Source organism: Quercus robur, chromosome 4 (assembly GCF_932294415.1).
Source record: "Quercus robur chromosome 4, dhQueRobu3.1, whole genome shotgun sequence".
Classification (NCBI taxonomy): Eukaryota; Viridiplantae; Streptophyta; class Magnoliopsida; order Fagales; family Fagaceae; genus Quercus; species Quercus robur.
In genome coordinates this window covers 46,098,867-46,116,852 of record NC_065537.1, presented here as the reverse complement: position 1 = coordinate 46,116,852, position 17,986 = coordinate 46,098,867, and the positions used below count along the sequence as shown (strand labels likewise).

Below are 17,986 nucleotides of genomic sequence, written 5' to 3'. Positions count from 1 at the left end.
TGGACTAAAATAGTATTTTGTCTAAAAAATTATCTCACGCAACGTGTTGAGTTGCAACTAGTCTATATATATTATAATAAAAATAGGTGAAACTGAGAAAAACTCAAATTAGGATTCCAAATTAGAGTTCTAATTTTGCGCAATGTGTCCTAAATTATTTAATTTAAAAGATTTTTATTTCTTAATTTTAGAATTAAATGTGGGACCACATCATAAATATTCATTCAAGTGAGTTATTAAGTATAAAAACCAAAGAGCCTAGAATAAATGAATCATAAAAAAGAAAAAGAAAAAGAAAAATTGCTTCAAAATTTTTTTTTTAAATGGACAATTTACATTTTATACCTAATAATATCCTTACAAAATTTTTAAAAAAGATAACAAAATATAAAAACGACTATCAATAATATTTAAATTATATATATATAAATTATATTATACATCGTATTGTATTTCTTTAAATGTATCAATGAATATGCATGAGGTTACAAGCTACTATATATTAATAGATAAAGTTTAGAAAAGATCCAATTAGATTCTGCAATTGAAGATTAATTTTGCGCTATGTTTTTTAAATTATTTATTTTTAGAGAGAGTTTTATTTCTTAATTTTTGAGTCAAATATAAGCCCACATCATAAATATCCATCCAAGTAAGTTATTACTTACGAAAATCAAAAAGTTTAAAATTAATGAACATAATTATTTTTTAAGAATTAAAAAAAAATGGAAAATTTACATTTTTTTACCTAATAATATTCTTACAAACTTTTTAAAGACTTAAAAAATATATATATAAGAATGACTATCAATAATATTTAAATTATATACGTAAGAATTAATATACTATATAGCATATATGCATCTTAATATATATCTTTTAAGTATATTCATAAACATGTACGGAGTTAAAAACTAATTTATATAATTGAAATGCAAGAGAGAAGAGTAAAGGGGTACTAACCGGAGTAGATCCATCGTTTCCAAAATACAAGCTGATATCCACTTTGTAAACAATCAGGCATACAAGCCAATTCCAGCAAAGGAGAGCTACCGTTTCGGGCTCGAGCAACAGCCAAATGTGGACAAAGCTGGACTAAATGCAAAGCAATATCTATTGTGTTGTACCATGTGGAAAGAGAAATAAATCAATAAAACAGAATTATATTGCGAAAATTTCGAATTATATGAAATAACACCCAACGGATAGTCAAGATGAAGAGTTAATTCTTACCAAAAGCTTTGCTATATATAGCCACGCAAAGAAGGGAAGCCCCGTTCGTGCCATTATTTTCCTTTAGAATTTCCAATGGAGTGAGCAAATAGAGATAACGACCCAATTCTAAATGCCCATTGTAAAGAGCCATAACAACTGGAATAGTTCCCGCCTTAGTTGCAATACTGGTCAAGTCCTGGTTATTTCCAAGCAAACATTCTGCTATACGGTAGTTTCCATTACTAGCTGCCCAATGCAGAGCCGTGTAACCAATACTATCTTTTATTCCCAAATTTTCTGCAGACGTTAATTTCACCAACTCCTCAACTATATGTACATGTCCAGCTTCAGCAGCAACGTGAACAGCGGTCTGGTCCCTAGCTGTGATTTTTGCACTAATTGCATTCGTATGGCGATTAAGGAACTCCTTGGCAGCATTCCAATCACCAATTTTCAAAGCTTTGTTTAAGTCCTTATAAATCTCGACGCCATCATTAATGTTCCCCTTTTTGTTACTTTCTCCTGTCAAGCTTTATTTTATTAAATGTTTTTTTAAGAGAACGAAATGAAATGAAACCATTCTGACATCTGCATGTCAACTATCAGTTAATATTTTTTGTTGATTCTGAGTTTCAATACTAATTAAACACCTAGAGACATTGGATTTAGTACAGACAAGAGCCATACCATGTCAAAGCCAGTGCAATATGAGCCTAAAACATCCCTATAAAGTATGGTGAAACTTGAGGGAAAAAATCTATAAGAGATTAAATATGATTCTTATTAACAAGATAATTATGAAGATGAGTTAGTGTTTAGGAATCACATCTACATAAATGTGAAAGGCTGAAAAAATGTAATGCTACTAATGAATAATTAAGTAGTATAAATTAAGTTATGATTTTTCTCATAACATTAGTGTTGGTTTATTCCACGACAAAAAACGTTGTAATTGCATAAATTTATTTTTCTTGTATTTTTGTGGAATTTATTTGTAATGAGTTTAGTATCAAGTGATGAAAATTTGTTCAAGACAGTTGAAGGTTACATGAGAAACATATGCAGAAAGTTGAACAGTCAAGCCAAGTGTCTAGCTCAATACAACCTGGCCAGGAGGTTAACTTGTGACTTGGATTCGCGACTTGCACCAGTCATGAGTGACCCACGAAGTTCCCTTGCTTTACTAAAAATTGTAACTTTTCGTACTCATACTATATATACCCTCATTATCCACATAAACAAAATAGATGAGTCTAATGAGAGAAAAACCCTAATAGAGGTTTCTACAAAACACCCACCTTATTAGAGAGAGGGCTACTCATATTTAGAGAGAAATCTTTGTAGTCTCTTCTCCTTTCTTCTCCCATTGTTATACTCATTGAGAGGAGATTTGTATCCAAACACTACCCACACTCATTCAAAGTGTTGAGAGTGTTTTTGGAGTTTGGAAAGCATTGGAAGAAGTCGAAGATGGCAGATACAATACGGAGCTTATTGCGAGATCCAGAAAGTTAGAGAAGATACGGTTAGACTTAACCTTATTGGAGCAAAAAGCTTGGAAGACTTAGGTGTATCGGTAGATTAGGCTTGGAGGGTCTATTGCTATTCATGTATTCCAACTAATTTTCTAGTGGATTATTTTACCGCTTGGAGGACGATGTAGAGATTTTTCGCCGAGTTCTTCAATTTTCTTTTCGATAACACGTCTCGGTGTTATCCTTGTGTTTGCTTCTCTCTTCCCTACTCTATTCCTTTTAATTGCTGTTGTGTTTGTGATTAATTATGGTTTAGAGTGTCTTGCTAATTTGGGTATTGCTATATTTATCTTTCTGCACATATATTGTTTGAATAAAAGTTTGTGTTGGTTTTTTTGAAATAGGGGGTCTAAACATTCACTAGTGTTTTACACGCCAAGAGAACTTTCAATATACAAAGAGAGCTAGGGGCAATGTCAAAGCCAAATTAATTTTATGGGCCCTAAGTTATATATATTAACTATCATGAAATTCTAAATCCCAGAATAACCCCTCTCTCTTAGGCCTTCCTTTAGTGTTTATATATATATATATATATATATATATTGAAGATATAGACGTAAAAAAAGAAGTAGAGTCGACTTTGTTGTTAGTATACAAAAGAGTAGAGAAAGAATAGAATGATACATGTCATCTTTGGCATTGGCATTAGTAACCAAATATGTGGGAGTAAAATGCTTTTTTTAGATTTTGATGAACCAATAACTGAAAATGTTACTTTCAAAGTTTCAATAACTCAAATGAAGTTCCTTTAAAACAAAAAGTAAAGGTTCATAGTTGCTTAGAAAATATAGATCGCCATTTTATTTATGATGTCTATTATAAACTCAGTTTAAAACACCAATATTACTATTTTCGTGTGTTCTAATAAATATTACTATTTACTCAAAAATAAAATGCTCAGTTTGAAAACTATTATTTAAGATTAGGCCAAATGTCAAGAATGAACTGATTGGACAATTGCTGTAGGGTAAATGTTGCAGCAAGCTCAGTGCAGCAGCAAGTAGTACAACAGCAGTATCAACTCATTAACAGCATGTAGTTAATGTGCAACTAGTGGCATATGGTTAATTGTAATCCGCACTTATTTCAATTAAGTCACATGCTTATCTGAATTAGGACACGTGCTAGTATGAGCTATGATAGTAGTTGGATAGCTGTTAGGAGAAAGATAGAGTTAATTACAACAGTTGGTACTCTAGAAGAAGTTGTTTCTAAGCAAGTGAAGTTAAGCAATAAAGAACTAAGTGAATTCTATTCTAAGTCTCTAAATTCTCTCATTCTCCCTCTTAATCTCTAGGGGCTCAGTTCCCTCTAAAGAACCACTACAGTTTCCATTACCTAAATTTTTCTGGACTTAAAATTTATGATGAAAAAATAAAATGATGAGAGAATTGTTTTCCATTGAAAATCTGACCAAATTTATGAAAATATATCATTGTTAAGCAATCAAGAAATAGCTTTTAGAGAGAAACTAAGCCACTGTAGCTTATTCATTGCAATGTGTGTGGACCGAAACCATCATTGTTTCGTACAAATAACTATTTGCTTCTCTTCATTGATGATTTTAGTCAAACGGATGATTTATTTTTCTAAAATAGAATTATGAGGATTTTAAAATTATTTAAAAAGTTTAAACTGTAGTAGATTGGTATAGTAGTTATGAAATTAAGACCTTGTGATTCGATAGAAGGGCAAATTCAGATAAAATGAATTTAAAGAGTTTTATGAAACAAATAGTATTGGTCATCTTCAAAAGTCCTTAGATCAGCAAATCAAAATGGCATAGCTGAAACTTGAAAGAATGATTTGATAAATTCTTAAAATGATCAAGAGGTATGATCCAAGATTAGAACGGACAAAAGATACAGTTTCGACTTACATGTGTTTAGGAGCATAACATGGTGTTAGGGTCATTATTGTATGTGTTGAATAATCCATTACAAAATGCAATTTATATGTATTTTGAGTCTATGTTTTCAGTGTCCAAAAGTGTATTGTACATCCAGGTTGAAGAATGAAGAAAACTGTTCAAGAAATTGCTTGAGAATGCTGAATTTGCATCTCTACTGCACTTAGAAGAGACAAGCATACTAAGAAGTTGTTACAACTTTGTGTGCCTAAGGTTTTGTACTAAGCTACTACCATTTTTATTGGAGCATGTTACTGTGAAGAACTTTGCACAAATCAACTGCATCAATCAAGGATTGTTGTAAGATTCAACCACACATTGGTAGATTCGTGTACATTGAAGAAGTTAGCTAAAAAGAATAGTCCAACTAGGTTAGATATGGGATTGGATAGGTCAGTAGGTTCTACTATAAGTAGGTAGGTACTTTAGGATTAGGTAATATTTCTTGTACTCGTAAACTCAATATTTGTTAGCGGATTATTCAAGGAGTGGTGACCTAAATATCACTCAATGAGGTTATTCTTGCGAAGGTTTTCCTATCGTAACCATATTTCCTATGTCAATTTTTTTTTCTAGTACACTTAACTCTAGACTAGCAATGTAGTTGTACCTTCAATTGGACATTGCATGTAATTGGACCAATTAATCAACATGAAATAGGAACCCCCAAGAAGAATGGAAATATCTAGTTTTTTTTCTTTACCTAGAGAAGAACATGTTAATTAAGTTTGGAAGAACTATCCTATCCATGTCCATCACCAACATCTCTATTCATAAAAATATTTTCATTATCATCACTAGAAAGAAGTTCTAGTGAAATACTATGGTAAATGGGAAGTATACAAGACCTCAATGATTCAACTAGAGAATATCAATAATCAAATGTGTTTTTTTCCTATTTGAGGACCAATAGGATATAAAGAAATTATATTTAAATGTTATCAACAAAGAGATCAAGGCAATAGAAAAAAATGATAAATGGAAGTAACAACTTTGCTATATGGAAGAAAGGCTATTGATGTACAATGGTGTATAAGATGAAGACGAGTCGAAAAAAAAAAGGGGGGGGGGGGGGGAGTTAGAGAGATACAAACCAAGAATGGTACGCCCAACATTGGGTATTAATTAGGATGAGATATTTGCCTTAGTGTCTTGTTTGGAAATTATACCACTAATAATTACTAGAATAGCATAAAATATATATATAGATATCAAATATATGATAAATATGCTTTTTGAATGCTTATCTAGTAGAAGAAGTGTGTTATGTATATTTAGACCCCTGTGAACTCAGATTGTTTAACCTAATTAATTAACCAAGTTATTACTTAGGTTTATTATGCAAATCTAAGTTAAACAATAACAATCATTTCACATAAAATGGAAAATTAAATAAGACAAGCGATATGATGACCCAAGAAAACTAATGAAACCATCCAGTTTCAAGGTAAAAAACTTAGAGAGGATTTAACCTAAACAATCCACAAGGCAACCATTCACTAATAGAATGGAAGTGTTTACAATAGATTTAACCCTAAATCTAATGCTACTTCTCGTAGTATTTACTCATGCAACCACACGCATCTCTGAATCTACAAACTCTTCAATTATGAATTTGTTGAACACAAACACTCCAGTTTGTGACTTTGAGATCCCACTCAAAAGTTTAGATCATCAGTAGTAGTTGATCTTGTTTGCAGCAACGTCAGATCTACCGATTCTAATGATGTGTAGAAGGAATTTCGGTAGTGACTTTGAAAAGCGAAGGCACGGTACCTTTTTTATCTCAAAAGAGCACCTCCAAAGTCATAACAAAACATGCTTTAAGGTTTCTTTTAAATACTTAGTGAAATATATCTAAAACCCTGGTCACTTGATGGCCTCAATGAGTTGTTAGGCCTTAATTAAATTCTACAAATTCGTGTTTCGATCGGTCAAACTTGGCATGTTTTGAATTCCTTGAACTTGCAGTTTCCTTGTTTTTGTGTTCTAATTTGTAACACCTTGAGTATTATCTAATATACCCTATAGACTTAGTAATATATATCTAGACAAGTTTGTATTCACAGTTTACCAATTGTTCTAAACTTTTAAAACCTAACAAAGTGTTTTTCTACTTTGTTGCCATGGGCTATACTCTCAAACGGAATTAAGAGTTCACATATATGTAAAATGAGAAACAAGAGAAACATTCTAAAGGAACACTAACAACAGAAATAGTACAAAAGCTTTAACAAATAATAGAAATATCCTCTAAATTTCAAGAAGTTATAGAGGACAGCTTAGGCTAAGAATTTTCATATAGGGTAGTAAGGTTGAAGAACAGCCTCAGTAGTGGAAATTAGAGTTTTTTTACACACCTTCATGACTCTCTTTTTAAGTCAGTAAATCATCTTTGTCAATGCTAGTTTGAGTAGATGGCAGACGATTCTTTTTTCTTTTTTCTTTTAATTTTTTAGAAGAAAGACTGTTGTCTGTTTTATTTCATAGAAGTAAAATCTTTAGTAAAACAATCATGAAGGTCAGAAGAAACAGACTCCATTAATACCAATAAAGGAGATGACTTTCTCGCTCTCTGAGTTAAGGCATTGCCTTGTTGGAAAGTGGGTGAGAAAGAAGTGCCTTGCCGGAAAGTGTGTGAGTAAGTTTGAGTAGATGGAGGACATTTTTTAAATACAAATAAAAGTGCACTTTCAGTTGTGTTTTAAGCAAACACTCCAAACTCTTGAATAATACATTTCCATGTAACATACTTTGTAGGACACATGAGTTGAGATATCTTTATTGATTGTTTTTTTTAATTATTATTTATGTAAATGGTTTAATTTGACAAGCATCGAACCAAATATGTTCGAATAATTCAATAAATAAATAAATAAGTAAGCAATGGTTTGTGTATGCAATTGGGCTTATAGCCTGTCAAACCGATGAAGAAAAAGTAAACCCAAAATTGTTAAATAGTTTGGTTAAAAACCTAAGTTATCTAACCCGTACAATGGAGGACATTCTCTTTGGTATTGGTTAAATAGTTAGCACACTTTTGAAGATTGCTAATAGAATTATTGCTAATTGAAACTTTTACACTTAACGTTAGATTGCCTTATTCACTTTTCAAAGAATTTAAACTTTTGGGATATAGCAATAATGAAAGGGCTAAAGATATGGAATTATGGATGATAGAAAATGCATTGTTGGGTTTATCTTTTAAACGGGAGATAATACTCTCACTATAATAGTGACTATTAAAACTCCCAATATTTAATACACTTTCAAGAAATTTTAAGAAAATTTAGGGGAGAAAAAATGCCCGTATACTTAAAAAATAGATGCTTTCATTCTTTCTTTCAAGATAATCTCATGTTTATTAAATTATAGCACAAGTCAGCTAGGAGTAAAGGTGGGCAGTTAAACTTAGCCACCCACTGGTTTTCTATTCAATGCATGCTATCTAGCTAGACAATATGATACATTTTTTGCCTCTCTACGTAGAGCACTGAAGCTACACATCCTAAACTGCATAAGCTCACACGACTAATTTGTCTTCAAATGTTCCATATATAAGCTCATCCACTGTTCGGTTCGCAATATACATTTTTTCTGACAAATGCATTTTTTTCCATATACATTTTTTTCCCCTACTTTTGACAAATGCTTTTAAGCTTCTTCTTCTTCTTTTCTTTTTTTCTGAAGTTTGTCGTCGTCTTAGTTATCTTTCAGCCTATTTTACACACACAAAATAAAAGAGACTGAGAGAGAGAGATACCTGGCTTAGTACTTGAGTCAAGCTTGTCTTCTTCTAAAGGAACTGAAGCCATCGAAGTAATCTCCCTAATATCAGATGAAATCTGGATAGTACCTGACTTAGTATTTGAGTCAAGATTGTCTTCTTCTAAAGGAACCGAAGCCATGCTGTCCGAAGTAAAACCGGTTTTTAAAATCGCGTGAGAGAGAGAGAGAGAGAGAGATACTTGACTTTTAACGAATTGAATTATCTAAATTACCTGCTACTTGGGTCAGGACCTTTAGGTTTGTACTTTCCTGCCAAGGTTTCCCAAGCAATTCTGGCCGAAGTAATCTCCCTAATATCAGAAAATGTGTCCGGCCCGCATGAATTCTGGATCACATGCAAAGCCATGGCATTCGTCATGCTCCAAACCTTAAAGACAGCTTCATTTTCTGGTGTAGGAGAACCGCTCCTTGATTCAACAATGTCCCAAAGACCTTGAGCCATCAAAGATGTCTTCACCCGAACATTCCAATCCAGATAATTGTCTTGTTTAAGAACTTCAACAACAGCTGCACTGAAGGCAGGCTTTGTTTCCATGTTTGATCTGTCAATATAACCAAATTGTGTCTGAAAGAAAATAAATGAAGATTTGGCTATATCGTATATGCTACGAATTCCTTGAGAACTATATGTGTTTCTGTAACAATAACCAGGGACGAACCAGGATTTTGATTGAGGAGGCCGAAGTGTGAAAAAAAGAAATCAATGCAACTTAGCATGGTGTTAACAAATTATCATGGCATTAATATCAACTTTTTAAAATTTTGTTTGATAATAATTTTGAAGTCAGTATCAACAATTTTTGGAATTGAGATGTCGAAATGTTTAGAGATTGGGATACATGGATATTAGTGGTTGGCAGAGCTGCATCGATCACTAGCATTGAATTTTAAATAATTTATATTTTTTTCTTTTGAAAAATTCACATATTAAAATAGTGGGTAAATTTTATTAGCTACCCTTGAGGTTGGGCAAATATCAAGTAGGTCCAAACTTTTTAAAACTAAACAACTTGATCCCTGGCCACTATTTGGTCCTAAACGGCGTAAAAAACGTTAACTATTCTCGACTCTCTCTCCTCCTTTGTTGCTTCTCTTGCCCCTTTCTCATTCTATCTCAGACAAAACAAAACAAAAAAAAAAAAAAAAAAACCCACAGCCCACAGATCTGCTAGTTGATACCACAACCACCACCTCAGTACCTCACCACCATCGCTACAAAGCCACGCTCACAGCCACCCAAATCAAACCAAAATCATAAATCAGAATTCCCACAGACCCACGCTTACAGCCACCCAAATCAAACCAATCTCAAAATCCACGGCCAAACCAAACCACACTAAACCAATTCCAGCCACCCAGTAATGCAGATCTGAAAGGACACCCGGCAAATTCAAACACAGACAGCATCCAAGCAGAAAAGAGGCCAAGTTTGAATTCATACCCACAAAGAATTGTTCACATAAACAGGAAATACACAGCACCCAAACAACACACACACCGTTCATAAGCCCACACCCAGAAACACCAGAAATTTCATCAAAACGCAACTCTTCTCAAACCCAAACCCATCATCAACAAGACCCCCAAACAGAAGACTACCACCACCATTTCAAAAAGAAAAAAGAAAACCAACCCATAGAGAAATACCAAATCAACACAGCAACCAAACCCAACAAATACCCAGACAATCCTCAACCATAGAGTAGAGAAACCAAGATTCAAAGCAGATCGTGGTGGTAACTTGCAAGCAACTCTCGCCGCAACAACCTTGCGGAGACCATCGCCGACGTCCATTGCAGAGAGCATCTCCCTCAAGCTCCTCTTAATCGACTTCAAGAACGTTGCCATGGTGTTAGGCTCGGTGGAGAGTGGTGTGGAGGACCTGATGGACGACTTGGCTGAGCAAATTTGTGTTCTAATGGTGGAGTATGTGAAGGGGCTTAGGGATGATTTGTGGGTTTTAATTTTTAGTCTGAGATCCATGAGAGAGGGATGACAGATAAGAGAGGAGAGAGAAAAGAGAGTTAGAGAGCAACGTCCGTTTGACACCGTTTAGGACTAAACTGTGCTGAGAGACCAAATTTGTTACTTTTAAAAAAAAATTGGACTTGTTTGGTATTTGCCCAAACCTCAGGGGTAGTTAATGGAATTTATCCTAAAATATTTTATTATCAACAGGTTACATATTGTATTTGATTTTCTCTTGATTTACAAACCAAATAAAAATTTTATTTTGATTATCTCATATGTCCAATAATATTGTAGTATGGTCAAAAAAAAAAAATATGGTAGCAAAAAGACTATTTATTGTATTTATTGTAACTATGTAAAGAATAATACAAGAATGTAGGTAGTGTGCAAAAATAAGGAGTTACAACTTACTTACCCCAAGATCCAAACACGCACTTGTATAGATACTAGAAAGGAACAGGTGACAAGAGAAACTCTTAAAGATTGAGAGAAAATTGGTGTGAAAACCCAAAAAGAAAGGAGAAGGAGAGATTAATGAAGAGTCACTGCGAGAGAAACACTGGTTGGGAAAAAATAAAGGAGAAGGAGAGAGGTTGAGAGGCAACCAACAAAGAAAGAAAGTAGAAAGAGAGATGCACTTGTATAGATAGTAGAAAGGAACAGGTGACGAGGAACTCTTGAAGATTGAGAGAGAATTGGTGTGAAAACCTAAAAAGAAAGGAGAAGGAGAGATTATTAATAGTGAGTCACTGATGTAAAGAGAGAGAGAAACACTAGTGGGGAATAAATAAAGGGGAAAGAGAGAGGTTGAGAGGGAACCAACGAAGAAAGAAAGTAGAAAGAGAGATGCACTTGTATAGATAGTAGAAAGGAACAGGTGACGAGGAACTCTTGAAGATTGAGAGAGAATTAATGTGAAAACCAAAAAAGAAAGGAGAAGGAGAGATTAATGAAGAGTCACTGAGAGAGAACCAAGGAAGAAAGGTTTAGAAAAAAGGGTTAGGTATGCATGAGGAGAAAAAATAGTGGGAAAAGAGAGCGAGGTTGGAAATTTCTTAGCTGTTCAAATATCAAACCTTAAAACGCGTGCGGCCGTAAAAAAAAAAAATGACTTGACACACATGGCGTTCCACTTTCCTTTATTTTTTTAATTACACAGATTCTTGAAAATTTAAATCCACGACAAATAAAGATGCTTGAGCTAGAGCTCTGAGACCGTCGTCATCTCTTATTTCCAAATTTTCCAAGTTCACCGACTCCTCCACTATATGCATATGTCCAGCTTCAGCAGCAATGTGAAGAGCCGTCTTGTCCCTAATTGCGATTTTTGCACTTATTTTATGGGGAGGGCCAATAGGAACTCCCTGGCAGCATTCCAATCACCAATTATAAATCTCAACGCCATCATTAATGTCACTTTCTCCTGTCAAGCTTTATTTTATTTTTATTTTTTCAGAGAATAAAATGAAATGAAACCATTCTAACATCTACCTATCAACTATCAGTTGAAATTTATTTCTGTTGATTTTGAAATTTTAATATATGATGGGAAAATTGAGCGGGATTGGAAATTACAAATCAACCAAGAACAGAGGAAACAAGACATAAAGTAATAATATCATTAATATCGAAGCGAATCACAAAAATTATATTACAAGATCACAAAAGTATAGAACCAAGATTGATGGCATATATTGATGGCTACATATATTGATGTTATAGTATTCATTCAATGGACAGAACAAGTTGTATGAGAATATTGTAGCAAGTATGCTTTGAAGTTTATGTGATGCAACCCTTCTTCTATGAGGTGTGATGCCAAGGACACCCTGAGCTTGATGCTTAGGAAAACGACCTTTAATACCTAGAAACTTTTCTCTTGAAGTGTAAACCTTGTAACCAGACCTTGATTCCTCACTCTTAGAACCCTGAACTTTATAGATTATAGTTAAAAGCCTAGCACAACCCACCTTTTATTAGCCTCCAAGCTCACAAAACCAGATCTAGTAGAGTTCTGATTTACTGTTTGCAGCCCCATATCAGATCTGATCTTCAATAAATCACCTGTTTTGAGCTTCAGAGCATACTCATCATGTTACTCTGTAAGTAAACCTTAATCTAACCTCTTTTTTTCTTTTTCTTTTTTCTTTTTTTCACTTTAAAACCCTAATCCTAGGTCTTCCTCAATACTACAACAGATGCTTTCCAGAAACTCCTACATTAGATTTGGTATCACCACCCCTGTCCACGTCAATCTTACCAAGCTACGTATAATGACTGGTTTGGTGACTTAGGTCAAGAATTTTGAAAAATGGCTAAAATGTCAAGTTTTTGTTTGTATTTGGAGCTGGAATACATCTAAAAGAGCATAGAAAGAAAAAAGGAATGTAATTATAGGACTATAGGAGAGATGAGTTGAACATCAACTAGGGTTCTTGGCCATCACACATCAATCAAGTTGCTGGTCTTCCCTTGTTTTCTTCATTCATTTCTTTAAGAATGGTAATTCTTACATGCTCCCTCCTCTCACATAAGAGGTGGGCTCCATTGTGTTAAAACTCTTTTTCCTTTGGGTTCGAATCCATCTTGCTTCTTTTCCTTTATGTAGTAGTTTCTTAGTTTTATCCAAGTTTTCTTTCTTTCTCTTTTTTTTATTCCAGCTCTACCCCGTTCTCAAATTTTAACTCCTCTTTATATCCCAGTTGTACCTGTACCTCCACATTCAAAATATTAGGGTTTTTCTTGCAACTGTATTCCACTATTCCTTCAACAAACAAACAAACAATATATAAGGTCTGATTTGAACCCAATGTTACTCTATCCGATAACTTTTTATTGGATTAAAATTTCAAAATTTTCACTATTGGATTCAAGTTCTTTATAATCTAAACACACATACCAAGTTTGTTATCAATAGAATACTATTTACTACTCAATCTAAGAACCTATTTTATATGCAATTTTAAATACAGAAGTTTGAAATTTAAACATTTGATATATAACTTAGTTATTAATCTTAGATCAATTTCACATCTAATCTAATCTAACAATGATTTTTTTTTTTTTTTTTAATTTCACATCTAATAATAAAATATTGAATCGTGTAATATAACTTGAGTTTGCCCCACAATTGTACCCCACATTTAAAATGAAAGTCTGAATTTAATTTAGTTTTTTCTTAGAGCTTGTAGCCACATTTTTTTATTTCCAACTGAAATATCCACGTTTAAATCCTCATTTGCATTGTAACTATCATATTCTTCTTACTTTTTTTTTTTTTTTTTTTTTTTTTTAAGTAAGATGATAGGTATATATTTTAATCGGCTTTGTCGGGTTATAGCTATTAGTTCGGCCATGTGCTTTTACAATTTTTAATAACAATAATAAAGTATATGGGTTTTAATCGATATGGGTTAGAGCTTGACTTATTAGTTAGGCCACGTGCTTACAATTTTTAATACCTTTCATAAATTATTTTGGTCTTAATCAATAATTAATAATACATATAAGCAAAGGTCTCATGTGGAAGTTCTGTCATGTGGCATTCTCTTTGAGAAGATAATTTAAATAATCTTTAAAACAACAAGATAAGGAAAAAATATATATATAGAAACTTTTGTTTTTTTTTTTTTTTTTTTTTTAAGAGAAACACACACACACAATGGAGAGGAAAACAAAGGTTCTAACACAAAGACACACCACAAACTCTACTTTTAAGACTTTTCCTACTAAAGAATAAGGATTGACTCTTTATTTTCTTTGGATCAATATTTCATACTAATAACCTCTTGCACTTCTACTCCTTTATATATACACGCTCATAATCCTTCATGTCATCACATCTTAAATGCATCACAACCAAGAATGATGTCATATATTTTCAACCTTCCAATGAGGAGTTACTAACTTACTTACCCCAAGATCCAAACACGCACTTGTATAGATACTAGAAAGGAACAGGTGACAAGAGGAACTCTTGAAGATTGAGAGAGAATTGGTGTGAAAACCTAAAAAGAAAGGAGAAGGAGAGATTATTAATAGTGAGTCACTGATATGAAAGTATTTTATACTTTGAATTTTTAAATTTTTAAATTTCAAATTTCAAAATCATTTAATCAATTTAAAAAATAAAGTCTACATCTATTATAATATGTTAGTCTCCTAGAAATCTCCAAAAATCTTGGCTGTTCCAACCTCAAAAATTGAGATTAGTAGAGCAATTTTACTCAATATTCGAAAACCAATTCTATAACAATTTTTTTATATATAAAATATGATTTAAGAAAATTGAGTTTCAATGCATTCAACAATATTGTGGTAAAACATAAATATTATACAACAAAATGAGTATTAAAAATAGGTTTTAAATAGCATAAAAATTATTTCAAATGAATTTGCAAAGTATTCGCGCATCGCACAGAAAATTATCTAGTTATATAATAAAATTTGGGACTTAAAAGCTTAGGTTGTTCCAAATAAGTATTCTACATGATTACCATGTGTACTATTTTATCACTCTGTTTGTTTTGAAGTAAAATATTTTTTGAAAGTATTTTCTTATTTTCAAGTGTTGTTGGAGCCACCATTTTCATATGCTAGTCCCTATAGTTTGGTCATCGAACCTCCAGCACTAGTGGCTTTGGTGGGGGTTTACTTGAAAAATTTTACATGTCATATCAAACACTTAAAATAATTTTACTGAAAAATTTTTACATGTAAAATAATTTACGTTTGAAAATATTTTACTTCAAAACATTGTTATTTTGAAGAAAAAAGATATACCACAATTATCTAAATGATACTACATTATTATTTCCCTCTTATTATTACCATACATAGCTGATCAAATCAAAATTCAAAATGCATTCAACACATATATTCCTAAAAATATATAAGTTTATATAAATGACTAATGAAATATTTTCTATACTTATTACTCTTATAATATTAGTATCTCATTATTTTCTCAAAAAAAATGTATATATATTAGTATCTCATTAAACCAAAGCATATTAAGGAAATTTATTCCTAGAAATAGAAAGATAAATCAATCTTTTTTTTTTTTTTTTTTTTGATATGATATTGAAAGGTTAAGGGCTAAATTGACACAATTGAAAGGTTAGGGATCAAATTGAAATATGCTATAAAAGATAGGGACCAAATATGTAGTTTACCCCAATCAAAAAAAAAAAAATGTAGTTTACCCAAAATTAATTTATTTATTTTGCATTTGGAGATTTAGTGATTTGAACACTATGTTTTTCTTATTTTAATTTAGAAAAAAATAAAATTTGTGAATTTTGTGGGTAGGAGTTTGAGATTCTTACTGCATTTGTCATCTATGAAAATAAGGTATTTCATTAATTTATACTAATGTTATATTTCTCTTATTTAACTTGTATATGTTTATGCCTTTATTATAAAGTGAAGTTTAAGATTTGCATTATTTTAAAATTGATTAAATTTTTATATGTTTCATAATTTTTAAAAATATTAATATACTCTAATTGTTTAATTTCAAATTTATTTAACAAAAAGTTTTGATCTAAAATGTTAAAAGAATATTAATCCTTATCAATATGACTTAATAGATAGTTCACAATTTACAAATGACTAGATAAAAAATATTTAACCGTATAAATTAAAAACTAATTTAATGTAAATATTTTGATTATGTATCAAAAAAAAAAAACATATGTTAAATTATGTTAGAGACATGTTTTATGTTTGAGTTATATATAATATATACTACTATTTAATGGGCTTCCCCTATTTGGATCGGATTTTTTTGGTTCCAAAATACCCCTATTTTCCTAGATTTAAGTAGGGACAAAACTAAAGAATAATATGGTAAAATAGACAAACAGAGCACTCCTAAAATCTGGAATTTTTTTTCTACATGTTCATTTTTTTAGTACCTAAAATTTAGCATTTTTTATAAGTAAACTCAATGTCAAACACTACCAAATTTCAGAAAACCCGAAATTCTTACTAGCTAATAATAACAAACATTCCACCAAAAACCCACTGCATCACGTATAAAAGTAAATAAATAAATAAATCATTAAAACTTCTCCGTTTCCCTCTCTTTTATCCTACTAATCCATTTATCCATTTTCCTCTCTTTCACCTCCCACTAAACTCAGTAGTTTGTATTTAAGATAACTACTAAAAATTTTCCATTTATATATATTCATCATTTTTTTTCAACAGAAAGTGCCAAAATTGATTGATTTGAAAAAAGAGAAAAAAGGTACTCCATAGTTAATCCACCCTCTCACAAATCACAATTAGGTAACTCTCTCTCCTTTTGCGCTCTCTTACTTTCAATTTCATTTTCAAGTTTTTTTCTTCTTTAGTCATTTTTGATAAAATTTTCTTATAGTTATTTTTGGTTGATGCATTTTTCTGAATGTTAACGTGTATAGCGTTGTGGGCTTTAGGCCCAACTAGATTACTTGTATAGCACACATCTTGTATTACACTCTTACTTGTACTGCACTCATATGCCTTCTATATAAAGGCACTCATGTATATTTTTTCATTTGAGAAATATAATACTATTGCATTTAGTATTTCTAACATGGTATCAGAGCCACTGCTTTGACCTTTTCTTAGTAGTCTTGTCTTTATTAGTGTGACTCCATTCTTAACATCGCTTCCGCCATCACAGCAGCCACCGCAACCTCTCAATGTTGAACCTCCGACATCTTCCAGTAGTTGTCCTTGGGTTCCGGACTTACAATCGTCATCGTTAAGGAGTTTCACACTGCACAAACCACTGCCCTTTGCATCACCACTACAAATATTGCTCCGATTACGTTTGTGAAGCTATCACTGAGATCGTCTTGTGCCGATCTACACACTCGTGGAAGCCTCGATGCCATCGGAGACTGCACGCTCCACCACGCGCCGCTCAAAAGTTCTGATCCGCAACTCATACGCCCCACGCGCCACTGCACATTTAGGTTTTTCCTCACGCGCTCCCACGCTCCGCATCTTCAGGAAACCCACCCCTCACACGCCGCAACCCTCCCGCTGACGTCATCCATATCAGACCTAGTTGCGTCATTGCTAACGTCACTTGCTTGCGTCAACCGTTAACGTCATTGTTAGACTTCTGAGGGTTTGATTGTTGGCTTTCGTAAGGTTGACCATTGACTTTTTCTCAATGTTGACTTTTTGCAGTTCAGGTGCTTCTTACCCAGTTTTTCGTGTAGATTTCATTTTTGCAGTCCATTTTTGCATATTTTGCTTCTAAATGAAGAATAAGGACAAGGCTTCTTCCTTTTGCAACAATCGTTGCCAACAATCTAGTAAACGTTTTTGCAATTTTTGTAAACGTTTTGGCCACAGTATTGAGACTTGCTATCATCGCAACAAATCAGCTGTTTCAATTTCTGCTATTACTGTTGTTAACACTGAGAGTGTCCAACCAATGGCTCTAGTCTCTACATAGTTTTAGTCTTCTGGATCCACTTTCACCATTTCCAGAGATGACCTTATAAACATCATCACTAATGTCATTCGTATGGTTGGTAATGCATCTTATTCCTCTTCTCTT

The 17,986-nt window shown here is 32.6% G+C and overlaps 2 protein-coding genes across 2 annotated transcripts in view; both read right to left on the bottom strand.

Annotated features, from left to right (window-relative positions):
- The window catches only part of LOC126722284 (ankyrin repeat-containing protein ITN1-like), a 29,606-nt gene extending 18,546 nt beyond the window's left edge, over window positions 1-11,060 (bottom strand). The window contains exons 1-5 of the mRNA XM_050425443.1: window positions 10,838-11,060; window positions 8,664-9,016; window positions 8,426-8,571; window positions 1,234-1,737; window positions 964-1,113 (exon numbers count right to left, since the gene is read on the bottom strand). Coding sequence (XP_050281400.1) covers window positions 964-1,113; window positions 1,234-1,737; window positions 8,426-8,571; window positions 8,664-8,986 — 1,123 coding nt within the window. The 5' untranslated portion in view covers window positions 8,987-9,016; window positions 10,838-11,060. The remainder of the gene's footprint in view (window positions 1-963; window positions 1,114-1,233; window positions 1,738-8,425; window positions 8,572-8,663; window positions 9,017-10,837) is intronic.
- The window catches only part of LOC126722286 (ankyrin repeat-containing protein ITN1-like), a 135,946-nt gene extending 121,523 nt beyond the window's left edge, over window positions 1-14,423 (bottom strand). The window contains exon 1 of the mRNA XM_050425444.1: window positions 14,338-14,423. The gene's annotated coding sequence lies outside the window, so the exon portion shown is untranslated. The remainder of the gene's footprint in view (window positions 1-14,337) is intronic.
- Window positions 14,424-17,986: the final 3,563 nt, after the last annotated feature.